At 46.0% G+C, this 25,943-nt stretch overlaps 1 protein-coding gene across 2 annotated transcripts in view; it reads right to left on the reverse strand.

Annotated features, from left to right (window-relative positions):
* Positions 1–25,943, reverse strand: part of STAG3 (STAG3 cohesin complex component) — a 1,426,160-nt gene that overhangs the window by 771,834 nt on the left and 628,383 nt on the right. For both annotated transcript variants that reach the window (XM_078669437.1, XM_078669436.1), the window contains exon 11: positions 12,201–12,299. In XM_078669437.1, coding sequence (XP_078525563.1) covers positions 12,201–12,299 — 99 coding nt within the window. The remainder of the gene's footprint in view (positions 1–12,200; positions 12,300–25,943) is intronic.

The raw sequence follows: 25,943 nt of genomic DNA on the forward strand, positions 1-25,943 counted from the left end.
AGTCCATTAAAGTGGATTGAACGTCCGCTGAAAAATCAGAAGATTTTAGCCATGCAGCCCTTCTGGTGGCAACAGTAGAACCCATAATTCTGGCAACAGAGTCTGCCGTATCTATGCCACTCTGAATGACTAAGCGGGCTGCAGCTTGAGTGTCGGAGACCACTTCATTAAAGTTTTTTCTATCATCCTCAGGAAGCTTAGATGACAGTTGCTTCACAGAGTCCCTCAAAGCATGTACATATCTCCCTAATAGACAAGTAGCATTAGTAGATTTTAGAGCCATGCTACTTGATGAGAAAATCTTTTTAGCAGATTGGTCCAATTTCTTTGAGTCCTTGTCTGCTGGTACCTGAGGAAATGAACCTGCCGATCTGTTGGAACAAGCAGCCTGTACCACCAAGCTCTCAGGAGAAGGATGTGAAGAGAGGAACTCTGGGTCACCAGGTGCCACTCTAACGTCTCGCCACAGATCTGGAAACCGCAGGAGCAGTCAAATGTTTCTTCCAAACTTCCATTATTGGCTCAGTTAAAGCCTCAGTAAATGGAAGTGTAGGCTCTATAATGGATGAGGATGAATGTAAAACCTCTGTTCGAATATTAGGTTTGTATTCAACAGTAGGTAATGTTAGATTAAGTAGATCTGCAGCCTTTCTGATCACGGTGTGGTAAGGTGCCACGTCCCTTGACAGTGCATCAGAAACTGATGGCAAACCCCATTCCGGAGAAAGTTCTAGGCCACTGGCACTATGAAGGTCTTCAAAACAGTCTCCTTGATCCAGAAGTTCCCCTTCCTCCACTTCAGGATCTTCGAACTCCTTTTCTTCCAAGAGACGTTGAGCTCTGCGCCTCGACCATTCTACACGAATCGAAGTAAAGGGATCTGGTAACGACTCCGACGGAGTCAGATCCGGCGTCGAGCGAGGAGCTGGAGCAGCAGGAGGACGAGATTCACAAATCGGCGTGGTATCTCTATTAGACTCACGAGGTCGACCCGGAGTCGGCGAAGCCGTATGCGGAGTCGACGATCTCGGTGGAGCCGTACCGAGCCAAGGTGTAAAAGGCGTCGGCATAAATGGAGCCGGGGCGTAAGATTGAGGAATGCCCAAGTTGAAAGACAATGGACCCATGGGACCAACAGGCGCACCAGTGGGATACATTGCTCTAGTATAGACCCCAAACATCGCATTAAGAAAATGCGAGGGGTCTTGTCCCGGACCAGGAAAGGGAGGATACGAACCAGTTGGTTGCTCCGAAGGAGGTTGCTCCGACATCGGTTCATCCTGGTTTACAGGGACTTCCGGAGTCGGAGTCTGAGGAACTTCTTCTTCTACTTCATGATCCGAAGAATGGTGTGACTCCGGATCAGGTTCTTGTTCCGGAGTCGGAGAACCTCGTAGAGATTGCAAAGGAGAAGGAGATACAAAGTCCTTATGATGTCTTCGAGACTTTTTCTTTGAATCTGAAGAATCTTTACCAGAGTGATGTCTCCAGCTATGTCTTCTTCTCTTGTGCTTCTTTTTTGAAGAGCCAGAAGCATGACCTGAAGCCGATTTGGATCCGGATCTTGACCTTTCCCTGGACCTCGACCTCGCTCTGGACCTCGACCTCAAAGCCGACTTCGACCTCGACTTCGATCGCGACTTCTGTCTCGACTTCGAGCGTCTGGACGCCGACCTCGAAGATCTATCAGCTTCTCTTCCTTTTACCTTCGCTAGAAGAAGTTTAGCTTCACGTTCACGTAAAGCTTTAGGGTTCATTTTGAAGCAGGATCGACAGTTCTTAACGTCGTGGTCTGATCCAAGACACCATAAACAATCACCATGTGGATCGGTGATCGACATCATGCGAGCGCATGACCCATACTGTTTGAACCCTGTCTTCCTCGACGACATTTTCGACGAAGAAGGAACACTCAACAGATGAAATAGTAATACTAAACAGAAGAAGATACTAAGTATCGCAGAAGATCCCAGAAACCGTTAGCGTCGACGATGCGGAAAAAAGGGAACGGACGTCATCACGCCGACGTGGGTCTAATAAGGAGTCAGTGACGTCAGACGGAGTCGCGCGCGATGCCGTGCTCCTATGACGTCGTCCACGCCGGCGTGCTACGAAGAAAAATTCCGAACGTTGCTGACGCAAGGGGGATATTCACAAGGTGAGGAATCCACACGGCAGATGTATCTATCAGAAATCAGTTTTAAAGCGCCCTTGGCATAAACTTGATACCAAGCAGTTTCATACCCTCCACCTGAGCCACACACCTAGCCTTCCTGACAACCCTGATGGGGCGGAAAGCACTCTGACTGGCTCATGCACTCCCTGGACACCCTCATTCCCACCAGGTGGTCCCAGAGTCACAGTACCCAGTCTAGCCCATGGTACAATGGCAACCTGGCCTCAGTCCAGTAAACTTGAAAAATCCTGTAACTGGCGTGGAGGCGGGACTATGATCCAGTTTTGAAAATACAATACTGTGTAGCCATTAAGAACTATCAGAGCCATTCAGAAGGAAAGAGCTGCCTATTTTGCTGATATCAGAAACAGCAGTAACCCTGCTAAATATATCTTCTCCCTGCTTAAAGATCTTAAATCTTGAGGGCAACCCAAAGCTTCCCCTCTTTCCTCTAATCAGCAATGCAAGGTCCTTGCCGCCTTCATTATCAAGAAAGTCGAGAACATCTACAGGACTTTCCCCACCCTGGGATCAGAACAGGTCCCTCTCTGCGGCCTAGCAATATTCCTACACTTTGTCCTACAGGCGCGCAATCAAGAAATGATGCGCACAATCTGCAATAAACTTAAATCAGGAACCCCAGCTGATCCTCTCAAACCGGATCAATTTCAATTTTTTTTTATTTCAGCTACTTTCTGCAAACGTATCAATTTATCTATGTCCTCTGCGGTAGTCCCCATGGCCTGGAAACATGCCAAGGTGGTCACTTTACTCAAAAAACCTACACTGGATGCCTATAAACTGGAGAGTTTTCACCCTCTCTTTCCTCCTGCTTGTGTCCGAGATCACTGAAGCCTACATCAATTCTATTATTACTATGTTCATCGAAGACATCCATCTGTTGGACCCTTCCCAAAATGGCTTCTGCCCACGTCACAGCACTGAAACCGCCCTTCTGGCTGTAACAGAACATCTGAGGGGCATGTTCAACGTTGGAAGTACTTCAGTTTTGATCCTACTGGACCGTAGCGCTGCGTTCTAAACAGTGTCCCACCAGATCCTGCTGCAGGGCTTGCAGGATATCAGCATCTGCAGCTCTGCCCTGGGCTGGTTCACCTCCTTTCTATCAGAAAGAAACTTGCAAGTGTCTGTCCCCCCTTCTCCTCCCAAGTGCATGCTGTCCACCAAGGGGCTCCGCAGGGCTCGGCTACGAGCCCTACCCTATTTAACATCTACATTCAACCCCTAGCAGCAGTAGCCAGGAGCAGAGGTTTAACTGTGGAATCCTATGTGGATGACACAGTTGGTGGTAGCACTATCAAATGATTCTGCGCAGGATGTGCTCAAGTTTAAGGACGATCTAATAGCTATCGAAGACAGGATGACTTCCAACTGCCTCCAACTTAATGCCAGTAAATCTGAGATCTTGTTGCTGGGTAAAGATACTCATCTGTGGAGCGAGCATAGCTGGCCATTCACTCCGGACCACCCGCCTGCCCCAAACCAGACAGTCAAAAATCTGAGAGTATGGGTGGACTTCGCTCTTACTTTTCAGGCTCAAACAAAAGTGGTAGCCGGTGTCTGGTTTGGGCTCCAAAGTGGGCTTTATCCATAGCTTGGATTCTTCGATCCAACCATCCCTGCTTTGGGTTCCAAAGTGGGCTTTATCCATAGCTTGGATTCTTCGATCCAACCATCCGCCAGGTGATCATCCAGGCCACAATACTATCCAGGCTGGATTATGCTAGCTCCCTATACCTAGGGGATAATAAAGCTGAGATACTTCACCTTCAAAGGGCACAAACGCTGCGGTCCAAACACTTCTCGGCTTGCCGAGAACCTATTCCACCACTGACTCTATCCACAGACTACATTGGCTTCAGATGGAGAAATGTATCCCGTTTAAAACTCTCTGTATTGCCCATAGAATCATAATTTCCAATGCCCCGATATTCTGGCTAATCTCCTTATGCCCTACATACCCACATGCCAGCTGCGCTCCAAGGGTCAGCACCTGGCGGTTCTTCCTCGGATTAAAAAAGCACGTCCAGGAGGGCGCTCCTTTCGTGCTCTTGCACTAAAGCTCTGGAACTCCCTCCCTGTGAGTATCAGAAGTATCCAAAACCATGCCCTATTCGTGGAGAAGTGTGGCTCAATGGTTAGAGCGGCAGACCCTGATGCAGAGGTCTAGCCAGGGACCAGGGTTCAATTCCCCGCCTCGGCGGGTCTTGGGCTCAAAATTCCACTGACCTGATAATTCTCGCCTCGTGCCTATTCCAATCATGGAGTCCCACTCTGCAACTCTGGGCAATAGCTTGCTTAATCTCCACAACGGCCCCCACAACGCTAAGGATGCCTGGCCTCCACCTTGGGGGTGCCCAGGAGTGGACACCTCACAGGGAAAGCCAGGATGGGTTCCACAGCGGTATTCGTACAAGCGCCTTGAGACCCTTGCGGGTGAGTAGTGCGCTATACAAGTATCAATTTACATTTACATTTATTCGTAAAACTATCTTTTTCCTGCATAATCGGTTTCTCTGTGCGTCACCCGGTCTGCATATGACAGCTGCACTTTAGCGCTGGAGCAGTTGAACACTATAATAAAAAATGAAACTCATACACAAAGCTTAAAGTCAACACGTTTCCTCACCGAGAGCCAATGTAAATTCGTGCTTGGGAATACCCAGAAGCAATCGGGCAGCTGCATTTTGCACAATCTGAATCTTAGACACTTTTTCCTGATGTTGACAAATAGGTCATTGCAGTAGTCAACCTTTGGTACTACAAGGGCTGAGGTCACCATTTGTTGTAGATTCTGTGGAATGAAGGGGAAAATCTATGAATTTTAATGTAAAGAATGTAGCTGAAGTATTGGTATTGATGTGGCCCTTGAAAACAGGTTTCCTGTCAAAGGTCACTCCGAGGTTCTTCACCTTGCTTACTGGTGAAGGGAGAGGGCCAAGTTTGTGCGTCCATAGAGTTGGCGACCAAAAAGACACATTGTTCCTGGAAAGTAGGACATCCATTTTATTGAGGTAGAGCTTCAGACAATTTGAGGCCATCTAATTCCGGATGTCAAGCAGAGAGTTATGAAAACGTGTAGTAGTATCCGTGGGGTTACTGGCCACTGATACTACGACTTGGGTGTCATCGGCGTCGGATACCACCAACATACCCAAGGGACTGGATCAGTTTTCCCAATGGAGCAACATAGATCTTAAAAAGAGTCGGGCTCAACAAAGAGCCCTGGGGGACACATCAGGGAACTGAAGGTAGGTGAATTAAAATCTACCAAGGCGACAAATTGTTCACAACCGGCAAGAAAATATTTGAGCAGTGAAAGTGCACGTCCCTTAAGGCCTAATGTGGCAAGACGATCTAGTAGCACATTGTAATTAAGATTATTGAATGCCGCGGAGAAATCCAACAGTACCAATGCTACACTGCCACCAGTGTCAACTTTCTGCCTAAACTGCTCAGATGCTGTGATTGGAGCGTTCAATACTATGATAGCTTTTGTACCCATACTGGGTGGGGCCAAGATGTTCATGAGTCTCAATAAAGGCTGAGATTTCTGTGTTCATAGCCTTTGCTATGATTTTGGCAGGGAAAGGGAGTCTGGAAATGGGTCGGTAGCTATCTGGATCTGTGTTGTCCAAATTAAGTTTTTAAAAGTGGAAGAACTGATGCCAACTTCCATATGGAATGAAAGAGAACAGGAAATCATTAGGTTAAAAATGGTTAGGTGATGCTCTGCAATGGTACCGGGAACTAGACTAAATATCTTGGGAGGACAGGGAACAAGTGGTGAGACTATTTGATGAAGCAGGTTTTTTACTTGAGCTATGGTAAGATGTGAGAAGGATAATAGAGAGTGGGGGGGTCAATACAGTCTCCTGCCATATCAGAAATAACCTCTAAAGTGGTATTTTTAGAATTCTGGGTCAGAGACAAAGATTGCCCAGAAAGATGATTGCTTGAGAAATTACTATAAACTGCCTTGATTTTATCCTGAAAGAAAGTTGCCAGAGAGTTAGAGAACTCTTGGCTGGTTATGGTTTTTGGAGGTTTGGTGAGTTTTGTTCACTATGGCACACAGTACCTAGGATAAGTTTCTTGAGGCTTCAATTGGCATTGTGTAGAAAAGGTTTTTTTCAGTGAGACTTCATGCTTTTTGCCAGTGACTATTTATAGGTTTCTCTTTCAATGGAGCCATAGTCTCCATTTCCTTTCCAGCTGGTGACATGTTTGCTTTTGAAGCCTAATACCTTCTGAGAACCAAGGTTCCGAGGGCTTAGATCTCCAGTGATTAGAATTTTTGACTGGTGCTATACTATTCACAGATGCATCAATCCAATGATTAAAGGAGATTGCAGCCTAGTTTAAGTCATTTTTAAACGGTGAAACATTCTGAGAGGGACCTCTCCAAACCCTCTGATATAATGTTATAGTGAAAGTTTGGTCCCTTTTTAAAAGGACAGATAGACTAGTGAACTGATTGCCTGCTACCATTATAGCCTATGATAGTTTGACATACTGTGGGGACTCCCACTTCAATGACGGGGAATGATTGAAGCATGTGAATGTCTCAAAGATCTAATACAGGATAATTAGTAATATTAGGAGGTCATAAATAATTAGTAATATTAGGAGATCATAAATAGAACAGTTCGGGACGCTGCAGTGACGGTGTATTGATTTAATTATAAGATAGATAGTTTGTTCGGTTTTTGATATAAGTCCTCAAATGAGGGAGGAGCATCTTGTTGCGTGTTCGTAGAATACAGCACCATTGGAATTAACACACGCTGGTAGGAGCCTCATTTAACTTTGTTGTTTGCACCTACCATTGCTATCTCGTTCGGTTAGGAACTGTCTTGTGTGACACTATTATCTTTGTAATTACGCATATTTTTTGGAACACCACGATATGGTTGCCGATTTTACGGCATTTACGTAAATGTCTCTTTGCGTGGATTATTGACATCCATAATGTTAGGCACGGAGGTAGTGTATTCCAATGTTAGGATAACACTTCCAAGGTGACGGACTGAAGCGTCCATCTCAAACGAAGGTTTTTCGATATCAGATGACCGGATAGGGATGTTGGTTTCCGGGTCATTAGCCGCGGAGTGGGCCTATTTAAAAGCCTGCGCCAGCTGGCAGCGTGATAATCACGGATTACCGGAGGAGCAGACCCCGCAGGATATTTTCATTTGGATACAGGTATGTGGCACTGGATATCTTTGGGGTGGAAGTAATATCTCTGAGGCTCCTTCTTTTGTGGTTAAAATATTTACTCACAAGACACGATTAAGTCTCCGTCTCTGTGCTGTTTTATAGATCCTGCTTCGGGACTGTTCTCACCTAGGCGCAGGATTTTAACCGACAGCGTTGTTTGGAGACACGAAATCTAAAGGTAAATCCTGGAATCTGAGGCTCTGGCATGAGTTACTCTATGGGAGGCCGTGTATGGGATAAATTATGATAGGTGGTTGATTAAATCACCACGCCCACATTTACAGATAGAGGAGGGTGTGGGATCTCCCGGACTTGGGCACATAATTATGGGTGTCACATGCAAGTAAATAGGCCTGCCGAGTCAAGCGCTCATTATGGGTGCCAAATATATATAAAATAGCACTTTAGAACTTTAGCATATTTGTTGCTATGTCTGTTTGTCGGTTACTGAGATGCAGATAGTGTTTACAAGGATTCAGATTTGAAATCCCCTATGGTTCTGGGGAACATATACGCATGATAAGTGATGGCTAAGCTTGCTACATACAGCGCATTAAAGTGTTGCCTCGTGCCATACTGGAAGTACTTATATGCAGGAGGAATTACTTTGAATATAGGCAGCAGTATTGGTGTATATTCACTTTGATTAATTAGGACGCCATTTTTTCCTATTTGAATGTAGATATTGGTAATTCCAGTACCAGTTGGCAGCTACTCCTGGAGGCTTTTTGTGCCCTGGATATTCATGTATACTAGCATGACCTGCTCTATTGTATATTTCAACCTTATGAAGAAAGTAGAAATATAGGTTGTTGTAATTATGAGATTTGTATGGGAGGCCTTTTGTCCCCCCATTCTCTTGTAAATAGGACTGTTAAGCCCGCTAAGTTCTATCAACAGTATGGAGTGCATGGGTGATTTTTGATATACGAGTGATGTATCAGTGTGGGTGTGGAGACTAGCAATGGTGGCTTTATGCCCCTTTGCCTCATAGATGGCACTTTTTTAGCCCGCTATTTGTATCAGATGTGTGTGATGCATGGTTATGTGTTGATGAATGCATTGTTCGTATTGAGGTGGGTACCTCAATGTATCACCAGTGTGTTGAACTTTTGGACAATGAGGTTATGTATCAAAGAATATTAGGATTTATGCAATTTTTTAATACTCTATTATGTGTTTTTTAAAATCACTTCTTTTTATGTTTATCTGTTACTCATTATAATATTGTTATTGGGAATTTATGTTGTTTTCCTGAAGAAGGTGATGGCCCTAAACTAGTGCCCACCAAAACGAGCCAATGCTCTTAGAAGAGAAAACTACGTAACATCTGATGGGACAATTGTATTGGATAAAATACCTGGAATAACAACATTGATTACAATTGATTTACGCTTGATTTAGTAGTGTTTCTCTGCAAATAGGAATTATTTTTCCTTCTTGTGTTTTTGTGTAGCAAATTGGTTTCTTTTTTTAAAAACTTTGGTGTATAAATGTGACTAGACTTTTGGTCTGTTTTTTATTATTGGTGTTTTTAATATTTTTACACAGGTTAGGTAGGGACTGTTACATTTTATTGAAATATTTTGTACACTCTGATTTACATGGTTCCTACGATTTTCTGAATACATTTGCATCTTTTTAACGAATGTTTTTATTTGTTTGATTACATTTCCTCTTTGTTCATTTTCATTTTACTGGTGTATAAAGGCTGCACGTGGCAAAGTGGTGTGAAGAGTGTGAATTTACCCTACGGGTATGCTTTTTGTGACTTTGGTGTCTTTCAAACTCCAACTTTGTGTAGAATGAGTTTGCTCACAGCAGGGCCATTTATAAGTTGGAGTACCCACAACAAAGGCACAAAGAGGTGCAAGCATTCTGAGCCTGGGTGTCAACAGCCATGCTTAAAAGTCACCAGTAGGGGCGACATATCGTGGAATTGACCTGCCCCTTCTGCCTGAAGAGGGCATCTGAGTGGCATCCTCCGCTCCGGGCAGTGTCCCCCCTGGGTTCCTATTGCCTGCGCATGCTATTGTCTCACAGGATTGTGTATTCTGTATCTGCTGAATCATGTGCTGTACTTTGAAGATAGACCACTGTCTGCATATTGTTTAGAATATTATTTTACCTGCATGTTCAGCAGGGCTTGTTTATTTTCATGAAAATGGTTATTGATGCACATATTTCCCAAATGATCTGTGGTGTTATTGTGGGGCTCTTGCCTGATGTATCGCAAAATGACCAAATACAATTTGTTGTTAAAAAAAAGTCACCCGTAGGAGAACACAGTCTGGGCTCACCTAAAAGACCCTTAACACACTTTACTACAAAAACTGCAGTCCCACCCTTTACACCCACCGACAACATGACTGTACTCAGAACGACACATCAGCAGTTCCTCATGCAAAAGTACCTAATTGAATTTCTAAACAGAAGCAGCCTCTTCTTTACCCACTTTAGTGTCTAAATCACCTCCCACCAGATTCAAGAATGTAAGCAATGCAATTACACTGTCTAGGAAAAATAAACCCCACCTCCATCTTGAGCACACGAAAAGGCCAGAGGATTTCAAAATGAATCCACAGGCATCCATTCCCCTCGTTCACTCATACACAATGCAGGTCACACATTGACATGCATACAAATATGAACATGGAAGTTAGCCATAGGATCTGGGTTAGAGTGTAGCAGCAGAACTTTCCACGAAGCCTCCACTCCAGTGAGACAAAGAAAATTTCTGGTCACAACTTAAGATTCACAAAACCGTATGCTGTGACCAAAACCAAAAACCAGGATACCAGGTACTCGCAGCTGGGCAATGAGGGCAGGGGAACTAAACTGTACACCACGCAGCAGACATTCTCATCCCAACACTTGCAAATAGATTAAGAATGGAATGAACTTCAGAAATGTCTTTTCATTTTTTTAATCCGACTCCTTTTTACAGTACAAGGACTTAACTCAAATGTAAGGAAATGGGATTTCAAATGAATTTGATCCCTGTAGAGCCTTGAAATATTTCAAATGTTCATGCTGCAGAGATAACTAGCTGTAGAGCATTGGCAGTAAAGGTTTATTACACTGTCAAGCAGACCTGCCACTCTAAATGAGTTCACATTGAGAAATCCTGAACAACCTGCATTGAAAATCAAATTAATTCATGATTTGAATCTAGATGGACATAACGCACATTTTTATCCACATTATATAATTTTTGGCATTCCTAATATTGGATTTCCAAAAGACCATGGTGTATAAAATTGATGGTCAAACCACAGACCCTTACTGAGACCAGGAAAATAGCAGGAGATATGTGAACACATCAATGTTCCATACTGTAGCTCCAAATAAGCCTCATCACAAATTTTTAGAGATTATGATTTGTTATAAACCAGTTCTTCCTTATGCATTTTATATTAGCACTACATGGTACCGGAAATAAGTCAATCCTTGTGAAAAGTGAGCAATCTAGATTGCTGTGCAAACACTACTTGCAATCACCAATATGCCTCCTGTCTGACAACATATATATCTTTGCCTCACTATATCCCAGAAGACACGATAATGTAAACTATTCCAAATCACACAGTACCATTTTCTACCAGTTCAATGTTAGGAAATGAATGGAACAAAATAGGATTCATGAGTCCGAATAATTCTCAGCCCAGATGCAATTCTTTTGGCCATGCAATGGTGGATTGTATGTGTATCTCACAGATTAGAACAGGCTTGAATCCAATAGGTACATGACCTAAATGTGCCTGAAGTTTATTAATCAGTATGCCTTTGTAGGAATCTTTTGGGTTGTCGGTCTTAGTTCTCTTTCCTGCAGTTTAAGTCACAGCCCTGAGACAGTGACGACGTGAAAAATGTATTGTCATTTTTCTTTTTCAAACACGATGAACAATGAGGAATACAAAAATAAAATGGCAGCCTGCACAAATGCCTCCATCAAATATATCTGATTCCAATTCATAACAGAGGGGATTGCAGTGCTGTACTAAATACGATGGGCGAGATGAACTATAAGAACAAATGTTCCAATTTTCGCACTGACTTTTTAGGTGCTGTTACTGTGCATCAACAGTAGCATTTGAAAAATTCCACAAGTATTTTCTCCCAAAGAACAATACTGAACGAAACCAATAACATGAGCTGCAGGCTGGCAGCAACGTATCAGTCAATCAATCAGATGGAATCATGATAAGCTCTAGTATTCTTACCTTTTCGTTTAAAACACCTTTTTGTTGAAGTAATGATGTGCTGCAGTCTATGGAAATACTTTATATGGCCTTCTGATGCTCTCCATCCAGGAAGCAAAAGCGCCGGATCTTCTCCTTTCCCGGGAATCGTGCCACACTCTCACCCAAAAGCAGGAGGTTAAACCTCAACTACAGAAAGCTTACTACATATTCTCCGCATTCACCAATTATGCCAGAGTGATTTTTTTTACTTCCAGGCAACTGTGCTCCATATACATATAGAAATCTGGATTTCCACTAAGAATTAGTCATTTGCCCAGAAGCGTACACCTCACCTAGAGGGGATCATTTCAGTGTATCAACTGGTAGAATGTAAGACTCTCCTACAAGCAGGAGATTTAATTTAACAATTGATATAATCCAAACAATTTGCCATAGAAATTCCAAGCTTGAGCTGATTTATTCCCATACATTAAAGTACTAATTAAGACTATCATCATCAATAGCCAACTTTAATGATAAACATTCACAATCTGAAGCTTTATCTTAATATCTTCTTTGCATGAATATTAAACTCTCACCTTAAAGCGACTGGTAAACAGCTCTAGTTTCCCTGCCATATCCTTTTGGCTGTACAGGCCCTGCAATGCTTTCAGGCAAGTGAGACGCACATGTCCTTGCTGGTGAACAAGAAATTAAGTGTTACTTCAATTTTGTGATTATCTTTGGCACAATGATTGCAGGGATGATTCTGCATACTTCTTGATTTCCAAACTCTTTACGCTAATCACAAAGGGATCAAAAGCTACATTAACACGTTGAACATTGGCATTATCTCTAGAAAGATTCATGTCCACATCCATGAACATCGTAGCAACATTAGATGGTGTCGTAACTACTAAAATGACCAATCATTTTCTAGATCACAACCATTCAAGACTCCTCGGAATGGGTGGCATTTGAGCAGTTGAATTCCAACAAAAATCACATAGGAACAAGGATGGGTATACCAACACAAAATTAACATAAGTGGTATGAACAGACATTCCTTGTAAGCAACTTAATTCCATGAATTGTAAATTGGATACCCAGTTCTTAGTAGGTATGCTGCCCCAGTTGCTGCACAAATGCCTGGAATATGCTCAAATATCACTCATATTTATGAGAATATTTACATCATAACGGAACCGGTTTTGTCCCAATACCTTGACAACCCCTCAGAAAAGAAGCGTGTGTGTGTGTGTGAGCGTGTAAAATGTACTAGCGGTCCCCAGTAGGTAGTTATAGTTAGGACCTAATCTCCATAGAAAAAGCACTTTTTATTTTGCTAATAACTATAGCGCTGTTTCACTTACCTTCACAAATATTTAACAACTAGTTAGCCACTCATGTAAGCTGCTGCCGGAAAGTTTTGGGGTGAGGCATCAAGCGGGGGGCCAAGAAAAAGAGGGGGCCAAAAATTATTTTCCCCCATGGAATTTTCCATAGAGATTTTAGACATTACTACAGACTGAACCACTGAATAGACCACCAAAATTTGCCAGAAAGCTAGATCTTGGTCCAGAAAGAGTGCTTTTTAGGTCTCTAAAAGGCAATGCTTGCGCTCTCTCTTTGAGATATGCTGTATCTAGGATATGGGCTTGAAAAACAAGTTACTTACCTTTGGTAACGATATCTGTAAGAGACATTTATTTTATTTATTTTTGGAGTTTTCTATAGCGCTGGCCAGACCCGAGGGTATCGGAGCGCTTTACAGTCGGTCTGGAGGGGGCAGTAGAGGCATAATACAGTAAAAAGACGAATAATTGTACAAATTCAAGTATTAACAGATTTGTTTTGCTGCTGATGACATATATTCGTAATTGATTGCTTACCTTAGAATTACCCCCAGGCATCAGACTGAATGCAGAGAATATTTTCTCAGCAGTATGCCTGCGCATAGATTGTGGCGTCAGTTGACCCCGCATTCGTCGTCAGCGTCGTGATCGACAGGATGATGTCACGGTATCTACTTAGACGCCGCCCCTGCAAGCTGACGTCCGTTCTTTTATAGGACATTTCACGCCATAAGCGCATAGCCATGCAAAACACGGACCACTGGTGCACAAAATTAGGGCCCTGAAAGGGAGTCCCTTACTCTAGAAGTCAGTTCGCAGAACGGGGAGGATGGGTAGGGCGGTAAGGAATCTATAACTAATATAGGTCTCTTACAGATATATCGTTACCGAAGGGAAGTAACTTGTTCTTATGAAAGAGACCATTAGTTATATATTCCTTACCTTAGAACAGATACCCCAGTAAGGCCAACCCCCGGAGGTTGGTCTGCAAACTAAATTCACACCAGAAAGTCCTGGAGAACTGAACGGCCAAAGTAGCAGTCTCTCCGGACTTGACTATCCAGGCAATAATGTTTAGTGAATGAGTGCAGCGATGCCCATGTGGCTGCCTGGCAGATGTCACTGAGGGGGACTCCACGTCCCAAAGCAGTAGTGGCTGCTGTCGCCATGGTGGAATGGGCGCGCAGTCCTAACAGAGGCTCCTTTCTCGCCAAGTTATAACAGATCTTATTGCAAAGGACGACCCACTGATTGATGATTTGTTTTTGCACAGCGCAACCTTTCTTGGCACCCACATAGCCCACAAAGAGTGGATTGTCTACCCGGAATTGTTTTGTGAGATCCAGATAAAATGATAATGTACGTTTTGGATCCAGACAGGGGAGTCTTTCCTCCTCCTTGGGAGGATGCGGGAAGAAGGTGGGCAAAGTGATGATCTGTCCTATATGGAAAGAGGTAACCACTTTGGGTAGAAACAAGGACCTACTTCGAAGGCCAAAACTTGTCCCGATGGAAAGGAGGTCTCGAAGATAGAGCTTGCAGCTGCTCACTCACCTTGTGAGCAGAAGTGGTGGCAACCAGAAAAAGCAGTGTTTAAAATCAAGAGTCTGATGGGACAATTATGCATGGGATCGAAGGGAGCGCACATAAGGTAAGGTAAGACCAGATTCAAGTCCCACTGGGGCATTACGATAGGAAAAGGAGGAAAGAGGTGAGTAATGCCCTTAAGAAATATATTTACAACAGAGGACTGCAAAAGAGAAGGCTGATCAGTAAGGTGAAGAAAGGCCGAAATGGCCAAAGATTCCCTTTAAGGGTGCCCAAAGCAGAGCCATGCTGGGCCAAAAAAAAGATGAATAGGAGAACCTCTGAAAGAGGGGCAGAAAGGGGATCCAGTGTCTGTGCTGCGCACCATGGAACAAATGTGTTCTATCTACAGGCGTATACTGTGTTAGTAGAGGGATGCCTGGCTGCCAAGATGACATTACAGACTTCGGGAGGAAGTTCGAAAGCTGTCAACTGTCGCCGCTCAATCTCCCCGCAAGGAGGTGGGGGCTGGACAGGTTCGGGTGGAGGAGCGTCCCCTGCTGCAGGGACAGAAGCTCCTCCCAAAGAGGCAGTGCGTTTGGAGTATCTATGGCCATGTTCAAGAACTCGGGATACCAGACTCTTCATGCCCAGTCCAGAGCCACAATAATGACTTGGGCCCAGTCACACTTTACCTTTTTCAGCACTCTAGGCAGAAGAGGTATAGGCGGAATAAAAGACAGCAATTCCACTAGTGGCGAAAAGCGTTGCTGAGCGAGTGCTGCCTTAAATATTCCAACGTGCAGAACTGCTGACATTGCATATTCTCTACGGTGGCGAACAGATCTAACCAAGTGAAGACGCCATTCGTGATCCATCATGCACCGGAGGTCGAGTTCGTCTGGCTTTGCATTCAGATAACCTGTCAGGTGTTGAATCACCAGGGACATGCTCTGATCCAGCCACGTCCAAAGAGGAAGAGCCTCTTGACACAAGGTCTACGACCCCACCCCGCCCTGCTTGTTGTAGTACCACATGGTGGTGGTGGTAGTGTTAGTGAACACCTGCACTACCCTTCCTTTGACAGAAGGAACAAATGCCTTCAGTGCCAGACGTATTACAGAAGGCCAGAAGATGGATGTGGATCCCAGACCCTGCCGGAGACCAGAGACCTCGGATCCCCGCCTCTCCCATGTGGCCACCATGTAGGAGAGAGATCTGCTTCTTATAGTTACCCCCACTTTTAGCGGACGTTTCACTTTTAGATTTAGGGGATCCTGCTATCCAGGACCCCAGCTTTCTCCTCTAAATTGATTGCATGTACTTTAGGTACACTCCAGATTGTATTCTAGGGTACCTTTATGAGTCCCTAGTATATGGTATACTATGGTATACTATGTACCTAGGGCATAGGTACCCCAGAGGCATCCCAGGGGCTGCAGCATGTATTGGGCCATCACTGAGAGACCACTCAAACAGACACCACAGGTCTGCTACTGCAGCCTGTGTAAGGTGGTGCATGCACCCCTTATTTAGATATAGGTTCCTATATCTACCTTATATCACTGCACATATCAGTCACCCCTCTGGCAGGCCTTATCAATCCTGAAGGCAGGGTGCCGCCGGGTTTTATGTGAGAGGGTGCCCATGCATGAGTAGAGCCCCTCTGCCACCATCAGAGCATATTCTCCGGGGTTGTTTGTGATGCAGCCAACCATATACTTTTAAGTGCATTATAACCTTGCGGTAAATGCTAACTTTAAAACAGCTGCTTAGAAACATGTTGTGTTTGGTGTCAAACACCTTGGAATCATACCTCCCCGCCAGTAACTGGCGGAGGAGATATGAATCCACCCTCCTAAAGGGACATATGTGACACACCGGTACACGCGGTACCAGCTTTCCCGACCGGGGCATCAAACAATGGATGCAGCCAGCCAAAGACACGAGTCCGCCCTCCTGCTGCTGAGCCATGCTCGAGCAGGGGAAGGCTTGACACTAGGCTTCCTGTCACAGGGAGGTGTAACCACCTCCAAGACAGGCTTTAGTGTATTGGGATGGGCAGGTGCACTCCGAGTGCTTTGATATCTGCACTGGGGGCATATTTGGTGTCCCTGTGCATAGTCCAGCTCAAACCGGTTGCAGCAGCCATTCGCTCCTGCTCTGGAGCATAACTGGACAAATGACATGGGTGTAACCACCCCTTTGTCCTGACCCTCCATAGGTGGGTCCCCAGAGTTTGTCCCACCCCTTCCTTGGTATAAAGTACAGGACGACATGACTTTTGATTTAACCTGGACTAAACTCTGCTACAGAAACCAAGTACTTTGATGAGCTGCACAACGCTGGACGACTGAAGAATCTCCCCTGGAGTAAAGGAGTTACTCCCCTGCTAAGCAGGCACCTAAACGCATCTGACCGGTTTGCATCACCGAAGCTCCTGAGGACTCCTAAGATTTCTGCAACACAGGAGTTGGGTTCCTGAGGTTTCTGAGGTTGATCTGCGCTCTCAGCTATTCTGAGGCCTGTATACCTCATGGGGACCATGCAACCTAAACCCCTTTGCACCATGTACTTTTGCAGCACCATATGATTTTCGGTAATCCCTGAGGCTGTGCTTTGGGCTACTTGTAGTCCTGACCCAGAGCAGTGTTTCCACCATGGATTTCTGGCCTACACTCCACTAGTGTTCCGTGGGCTGGTATATTGTGATTCATCTCGAGGTCCCTTCGCGATCCCTGGTCCGTTGGACTGTGGGTCCCTGTGAAGTTAACTGACTTTCCGTGGACTTTCCTGGTTGCTCCAGACGTGCCATGTCTCTCCATTGCTCGGAGAGTCCCCAGGACCTTGCTGGCCCTCACCAAAGCTGATTTCCTCTGACCGCATGGGTTGCAGTTGCCAAGGCTTGTTGGTGTTCCATCCAAATATTGACCCCCCCCCCCACCCAGCACTCGACATCCTTCGTGGGACAGCTCACTGCCGGACTTTGGGCGTCGTCGACGTCTCCTGGTCCCCGTGGCAGCAGAGTCAAGCATTGCATCATCTCACCTGAAGCACCAGTCATCGGTGGGCTTTCGTTTACCGAGCCCCTGGTCACTCTGAAGTGACCCAGACTCTGTCCCCTCTGCTTCCAGGTTCTTCTCACGGCAGCAGCACTTTTCCGCATCACACCATTGAAAAAGACAAAGATTCCGGACATCACTTGACACCTATGCACCCGGCTTCCCTGGGTTAGGGAACACAAGTACTCCAGTGCTCACAAGAGTGCTGGCCTTAGAACCTTCTATGTTTGAAAGGGTTTGCTCAAAGTCCTCTCCGAAGTGTCTTTAATCTTTAAAATTGCAACATCGACTTTCCCGTAGAGTTGCACGGAGCTCGCGCCTGTGTTCTCACACTCCACCCGTCCTCCGTGGGTCTCCTGTGTCACTACTTTGGGGTCCCAGCGATTCTACATGCTCTAGGCACTCTGCCTAGTCAAGTCGTGGTTGTTTTACCACTTTCTTAGTATACGGTTTCTCCACCTGGAGCCCATTGTGTACTGTGCTATCTACTGTTCTAGTGATTTAATATTGTGTGCTTTGTTCTCTAATCTCATAAAGAGGTTAGTAGAGAGTGTTTAGTAACAAATACATATATATTATATATTACTTGTGTGGTTCTCCTTTCATTTGGTCATTCAGGAGGTTCTGCTCTGGTAAAACAAACTGCTTTACATTCCTTCGAGACTTAGCCTAAAGGCTGCTCTCCATAGCTACCCATTAGGATAGCTTTCAATAAAGGTTGTCTTTAACCTAATCATCAATAAGGGTTGTTTGGACCGGTTCAAAGTGCCCACTATAATTAGTGGTCAGCATATACCAGGCCAACCTCTCACACGCCCCATCCCAGGAGTGACGCATCAGTCACCACTGTGAACTCTAGTTGGGGAAGGGAGAGGGATATGCCGTTGACCCAATCCTGGTCCGTTAGCCACCTCTGCAATTGGTGTGCCATGCCTTCCGAGATATGGACGCAATCTGAAAGATTCCCCTGATGCTGGGCTCACTGGAACTTCAGGTCCCACTGTAGAGCTCGCATGTGCCACCTGAAATGATCTACCAGAAGGATCCATGAGGCCATGAGGTCCAGCAACCTCTCCAGGAGACGCTGAAACATCTGTATCATAGCCCAAATATTCCAGACTCGCTGCTCAGAAGGATACGCCCTAAACCGCGCTGTATCTAGAACTGCTCAGATGAAAAGGAGCTTCTGAGAGGGAATAAGGTATGACTTCAGCACATTGATGGTGAACCCCAGCGAGTATAAGAGGTCTGCCTTAGTCTTTAGGTGGGAGAAGACAGCCTGTGGCGAGCCTGCCTTCAAAGACCAGTCATCGAGATAGGGGAAGACTGGAACCCCTGATCTGCGCAGATGAGCAGTGACCACCGCCATCTCCTGACATAGAAATCGGTCTACCAAGCGAGTCAACAGTATCCAGCCCACATCGAATGGCGTACTTTGCTGCGTCTCTACCCTCTGTGACAGCACGGGAGAGTACGACCCGGGCCTTCTCCGGGGACTGTGGCAACACTTGCGCAACCGTGTCCCACACAGAGTGGGTGTAACGGTCCAAGAGACATGCAGTGTTCACCGACCACAATCCTAAGTTGGCAGAAGAAAATATCTTCTTGCCAAGATAGTCCAGCTTCTTGGATTCCCTATCTGAGGGAGCAGAAGGCAACACGCCTTTGTTGAGGGGGTAGGGTGTTGGGAGAGGAAAATTGGGTCGGTGGCGTCGGGCAATCATCCTATCCACAGGAGCACCTGTGCTGGGCTTGGACCAAGTGCCCAGAAGGATGTCCGTGAGGGCCTCATTAAAGTGTAACACAGGCTACGAAGAGGCCGCTGCCGGCTGAAGCACCTCAGTCAGGAGGTTAGTCCTGACTGCCACCATAGGAGGCCAGGGCCTCAGCCTGTGTAGTAGTTTTTGTACGATTGATTGCAGTTACGGAAGCAGTTTGCACAGCCCATTTTGCTGCTTCATCAGCCAATGAATTCCCTTCAACGTGAACGCCATCACATTGATGACACAGCGTATGTATCACGTGGGTGTTTCGTAGTCCGTTTCGCAACTGAACTACTTGTTCCCAAAGCGTTTTATGCTTGATTGTGCCACCTTTTGCATCTTTGAAACCGTTTTGAAGCCAATTCTGTAAATATTCATTGTAGGATCGGACACATTAGAAAGAATCACACACTATGAGTGAGGGGAATTCGCAATCCGTATTTTCAAGTGCCATCTTGAATGCTTGTAGTTCAGCTTGCTGAGCTATACAATCTCCTAGAGATTACGTTTTTGTGACCATAGGTCTGAATTTGCCCTTGCGCATACAACCTTTAATGATCGCACATTTTATTTATTTATTTTTATTTATTTTCAAGGTTTTATATAGTGCGAACAAGATCCTTACAGATATCAGAGCGCTTTACATATAATGAGAAGACAAAAACAATGTAATACAGGGGAAAGAGAAACAGTTAAATAGTATTTACACAGTTTAAAGTTCAAGTGAATTCAGCCAGGAGGATCGATTTAACTTCCTTTTTGAAGGATGCAGTGGATGAGATAAGTATTATTTCTGGAGGGAGGGTATTCCAAATCCTGGGGGCCATCCCTGAGAAGGAGCGTTTGTATGTTTTTGTCTAGTGGAAATTTTGTGGAATTTCTTGTTGTTCCTGAACCTCCTGAGATTGTCAATTTCTGTGCGATGTAACTGTGGTGTAAGGCCTTATGAGTAATGCACCCAATTTTCAGGTGTATTCTGGTTTCATAGGGTAACCAGTTCAGAGATTTTAAGTCGGGGAGATGTGTGAGCGTTTTTTTGATCCAGTGATGAGTCTTGCTGCAGCATTGATAGAAGCTCTTAGAGGTGCGGTTGTAGATAGGGGGAGGCCACAGAGTGTGGTGCTTCCATAATCGATCTGAGGGATAACTAGCGCTTGGACCGCAGTTCGGAAGTCGTTGGCTGGGAGGAAGGGTTTCAGCATCCTCAAGGTGTTGATTTGGAAATTAGCTCCCTTCGTTGCATTGCTGATATGTCGTTGCATATTGAGATTGGAGTCCAGGGTTATACCTAAAGATTTTGCTGAGTCTACAATGATGGGTTGGACGTTGAATGCATTGAGGTGTTTAAGCCAATCCTGAGCGATGTGGAGTTTGGCGGGGGGAGCTATTAGTAAGAACTCAGTTTTTAGAGCATTAAGTTTGTGATGGTTCTCTGCCAACCATGTCTGTGTTTCCTTAAGAGTTGAGTTGAGAAGTTTGATGTCTTCAGGGGATTGAAGTTTGAGGTAGAGTTGGGTGTCGTCAGCATACATGTGGAATTGCACATTAGAGGCATGAAGCAGTACGGTGAGTGGCTCCATGACTACATTGAAAAGTGTAGGGGATAAGGCTGATCCTTGCGGGACACCTAGTGTTACTGGGGCAGGGCAGGAAAAAGTGTTGTTGATTTTGAATTTCTGAGTCCGATTGTGGAGGAAGGAGGTGAACCATTTGAGTACTATTCCCGAAAGACCCATTCTGGTGTTCAGCAGATCGAGTAAGTTCTCGTGTTTGACCGTGTCGAAAGCTGAAGACAGGTCGAAAAGTATGAGGAGGCAGGTACCATTTTGGTCAAGAATTTGAAGTGCATCATCAATAATGTGAGTCATGGCTGTTTCTGTGCTGTGGCCTGCGCGGAAGCCGGATTGGTGTCGGTTGAGGAGGTCAAAGTGATCAATGTGTTTTGTCAGTTGGAGGTGAACACATTTTTCTAACAGTTTGGCTAAGGTAGGGATGTTGGAGATAGGGCGATAGTTATTAAGGTCAGTAGGGTCAGCTGTGGGTTTCTTGAGTATGGGCGATACTTGTCCCACTTTGAGGGAGTCTGGGATGCATCCTTGTTGGAGAGAGCTGTTAATGATTTTGGTCCAGAGCGGTAGAAGCCATGGGATAAGATCCTTTACAGCGTTAGCAGGTAGAGGGTCCGTGAGGTGATTGGAGGGCTTCAGGGTGCCAAGGATCTTGCCTATGGTTGGTTTTTTGGTTGGTCAAGTTGAAGGCTAAAGAAGTCAGCCTTTGATCGTTTGATTTTCCTGAAGTTAGCGTTTCTCTTTTTCTTTAGTGCATTGAGGTGAAAACCTGAGGGTGTAGATCTCCAATTGCGTTCAGCTAATCTCATAGCTCGTCTGTCATCATTGAGCAGACCGTCGTACCATGGTTTAGAGATTTTGGAAGAGACTCTTTAACTGAAGGGGTGCAACTTCGTTGACTATCGTGGTCATTGCTTTGAGGTAATGATCGGTGAGCACCTGAACATCGTTGATTCCGGTGGGGGGGAAGGAGAAGGTTGTAGCTGGGTGATGGTAAGGAGTTGGGATTGAGTTTCTTCAGGTCTCTTTTCCAGGTCTTGGGTTTGGTGGATTGGGCTGGACAAAGTTTCACATATTCATTGATGAAGAATGTGATAATGTAGTGGTCAGACCAGTCACAGGCTTGGATTGAGTCTAGTTGGGTGGCATCACCTTTGGAGATGATGAGGTCCAGGATAGAGCCTTTGTCGTGGGTGGGGCTGTTGCAGATTTGGGTGAGGTCTAGGGTGTTGAGGAAGTTTTTGTGACTTAACGACCGAGTCATTGTGATCATTCCAGTGAAGATTGAAATCACCAAGGAATATTTGTGTAATTTGTCGACCCGAGTTCGTAGTGATCATGTCCATGAGGTGTTCAGTGAAGGTGAGGTTGTCTCCTGGTGGGTGGTAAAGGATATGTGGAGAGCAAACTGGATTGCCCTCACTGTTGACGTCGAGGCATATGTGTTCACAAGAGGAAAATGTAGGGGAGATTGCTCTAGTTACTGAGAGGTTACTCCTGTGAATGACTGCAATACCACCTCCTGTCCAGCAGGCCCGGTATAATCTGATGTGGTAGTTAGGGGGAACTAAAATGTCAATGAGGGGGGAAGAGGATTCTGTTAACCAGGTTTCGTGAGTATGATAAGGTCTAGATCAAGTGCGATTAGGAGGTCGGCTATGTCCGATGCGTGTCTGGGGGCAGATCTACAGTTAAGTAGTGTGCATTTGAGCCGTGGGGTGAAGATGGAGACGGAGGGGTCCAGAGTGAGGGTGACTTTTGTGAGATTATTAGAGATGGTGCCTCTATTATTCTGAGTAGTGGGCCTGTGAGGGTTGGAATGGATAGTAGGGATGGGGAGGTGTGCGGTGGCTGTGCGGGCCATGGAGGCGGAATCATAGGAGTGTAGGAGGGCACGTATGTCATAGCGTGTCAATGTATTGATGGATCGGAAAGGTCGGGTGGAAGAGCTAAGGGCAGGGATAGAGGTCCAGAGAGGAGGGTTGTGTATGTGTGAGCATGTAGATGGGGTGGGGGGCTGGCGGGGTAGGTGGGTACCGGGTAGAGAAGGGTGTCTAATATGATTTGTAAATAGCTCTTTGAATGTTTGTAGCTCGTCTTTGATTTGGAAGAGGGTGGACATAATCTTGTCCAGAGTGGAGTTATGGAGGGTGGTGGTGGGGATGGTAGAGTGTAGTAAAAGTTCAGGAGATTGGTCTCTGTTTGGTGTGAGACCTGAAAGGGGCCAGGAAAGAGTATGGGGCGGAAGTGGGTAAAGAGTTTGGTATGTGTTAGGCGTGGGTATAGAGGAAATAGGGGCGTGTGAAGGAGGGAGAGGAGATGATGTGGGAGTTTCCCTGGTGGGTACTTGTGTGATTCCACTGACAGTGTGGGGGAGGGGTAACAAGGTGGGGGGGGAGGAGAGGGGAGTGGGGGTGGTATAGGAGGGCGGGCATATTGGTGGTATGGGTTGAGGGGGGAGTAGAGGTGGGGGAAGTGGGGGAGGTAGTGAGGAGAGGGTTAGGTGTGAGAGGAGGGGGGGTGGTGATGTGCGAAGAGAAGGGGGGACTAGGTGTGAGAGGGGGAGGAGAAGATGTGAGAGGAGGAGGGGAGACTGGATGTGAGAAGAGGGGGGTGTTGATGGGGGAGTGGGGACTAGGTGGGGGAGGGGTGGTGATGTTGTGAGAGGAGGAGGGGGGACTGGGTGTGAGCGGATGGGAGGAGGTGAGGGCTGTGGGGGAATAGGTATGGAAGGAGGAGGGGTGGCCACGGAGGAGGAGGGGCTAGATAGGAGATGGTGATGTGAAAGGAGGGGGGAGGGTTAGTTGTGGGAGGTGGCAGGGTGGAGATGTAGCAGGAGTAGGGTGAACTAAATGTAAGAGGAGGGGGGAGGTTACCGTGGAGGAGGGTCTACATGTGAGGGTTGGGGGGGAGGTGGTAGGGGAGGGGGGGGCTAGATGTAGGAGGCCGAGGGGCGGTGCAAGAGGAAGAGTGGCTGGGAGAAAGGAGAGGCTTGGATACATGCTCTTTAATAATATGAAATATGTTATCAAATAGGTTAAGGCTATGATCCGTGGACTGAATGAGGATAGTGCCGTTATTGTAGATAGTGATGGTTGCTGTGGCTTGGAAGAGTTGTGATGATGTAATAGATATCCGAAGACCATGTGTGGACTTCTTCATGGAGGAAGTCATGAGTAAGGATAGGAAGGCTTTCCTCCATTTTGCCCTACGTTTGGTGTAGAAGATGATGTTGGTAGTTGTGGGACCAAATTGAGGTGAGAAATAAGGATCTGCAAAGGGAGTTTCTGGGTGGGATTTCAGGAAGTTGTGTTTGAAGGTTTTGGCTGATTTTTTTGTGAGCTTGGGGGGGGGGTGTAAATGATTTTGTATGTGTAGGTGCCTATGAGTTCCATTGTGAGAAAAGAGGTATATGTAGGGTGAATGTGTGGTATTGTCGCGGGTAGGTAGTGACTGTAGAGAATGAGAGAAGGATGACTGAGGAGGGACTAGCCTAGGGCTAGTCAGGACTAGACTAAGATGGCCAACACCTTAGGGAAGAAAGAGAGTGGCTATGTAGAGAAGTAATAGCTGAAGGGAATGTATATAGGGCAGTAACAACCGAGGAGGGTGTGATTCGGAAGCCTGCGGTGGGACTAGTCTAGGATTGGTCTAAGACGAGTCAAAGATGGCCGACAACTTAGGGAGGAAAGAGAGTGGTAGTGTAGACCTTTGTCTGTTTCTATTTCACTAACTTTTGTGGGATGAGGAGAAGAGTCCTGTTTCTATCCTGATGAGAAGGATAGAGGTTGTGAGGTGGCGGGTCCTATTTCAGTTTCTAAGTCCCTTTTCACTTGCAGTGGATTAGGGGAATAAAGTCCTATAGCAGTTTTGATGATCCAGTAGGGCAATGATTTAAACAGGGCTGCGAGATGGTCAGTGGATCTGTTTTAGATGGTAAGGAAGATCGGCAGACTTAGGGTGCATGTTATGTCCAAGTGGTGAAGGTTTTCCAATATGGCCGCCTCGTTAGTGCAGAGCCTCCTAAGTAGCAGTACAGTCCTATATCTTTTTCCACAGACTAAGGGCTGATAATTGTAGTCTTGTTTTTCTTTCTATGCACATTTTCCCATTCACTTTTTTTGGTTTTAGTCCTACTTTAGTTGCTGTGGTTGGCATTTGAGCCATCTGGGATGCTATGGATCCGAGACCAGGTTGACCGATGGTGGGGGGTGTGCCTTCCACCCTTGTTGTTAGAGTGACCAGCCATTTTGCTTCTCTTTGCCTCAAATATCCCTGTCAGCCATTTTAATGTGCCATTGCAGCAGAGTAAAAAGACAAGAGTTCAGAAAACTCCATAAGTTAAGTAAGCAAGATGAAAGTGAACTCACTGTGTCCACGATGCTGTCACCTCAGCAGCGCTTACTAGGTGCCATTAGATTGCGGATCCTTCCCTTAATAGTCCAGGGCGCTGTGCTTGCGATGCCCCGGTTCACTGATGTCTTCCCTCAAATATCTTGGAGAGGGGCACTTCATCTAACTTAGCTGTGCGCTCTCGGCGCAGTCCCCCATCGGATCGGGGGTGGGCAGACTGCAGCTTCCTCCTGGCCTCGCCCAGTCTAGATTCCAGACAGAGTTTGGCCGCATATGCGCCCGGTGGTCGCGGTCCCTCCGTATGAGACCGAGTCTTTCCTCCCACGTCAGCACATGCGGGGACCGGAGTGTGTGGACTCGAGCGCGGTGCGATCCTCTCGAAGCAGAGGCAGCCCCCACCGTCTCTGTAAAAGCAGGGCTACTTCTCGTGCTGGTTGGGTCATACGGCCGACGGACAGCAGGACCTCATGGTGCGCTCCTCATTGGTTTTTTTTTTTTCCTCCACCCCATCGCCCTCGTCCCAGTCTTGAAAAAGGGGGGTCGCGGCCGGGGAATCAGCACGGAAACAATATTAGGCACAGCCTGGGCCCCAGAACTGAAAAAAAGTGCAGCTTGTCAATTACTCACTGCGAGACGAGGGGCGATCAGGTCATCGGTGTGATTCCGTACTTTATTCATGGAGGATGGCTCATCAATTTTTTCAGTCGGCCTGCC

Source organism: Lissotriton helveticus, chromosome 12 (genome assembly GCF_964261635.1).
Source record: "Lissotriton helveticus chromosome 12, aLisHel1.1, whole genome shotgun sequence".
Lineage (NCBI taxonomy): Eukaryota > Metazoa > Chordata > Amphibia > Caudata > Salamandridae > Lissotriton > Lissotriton helveticus.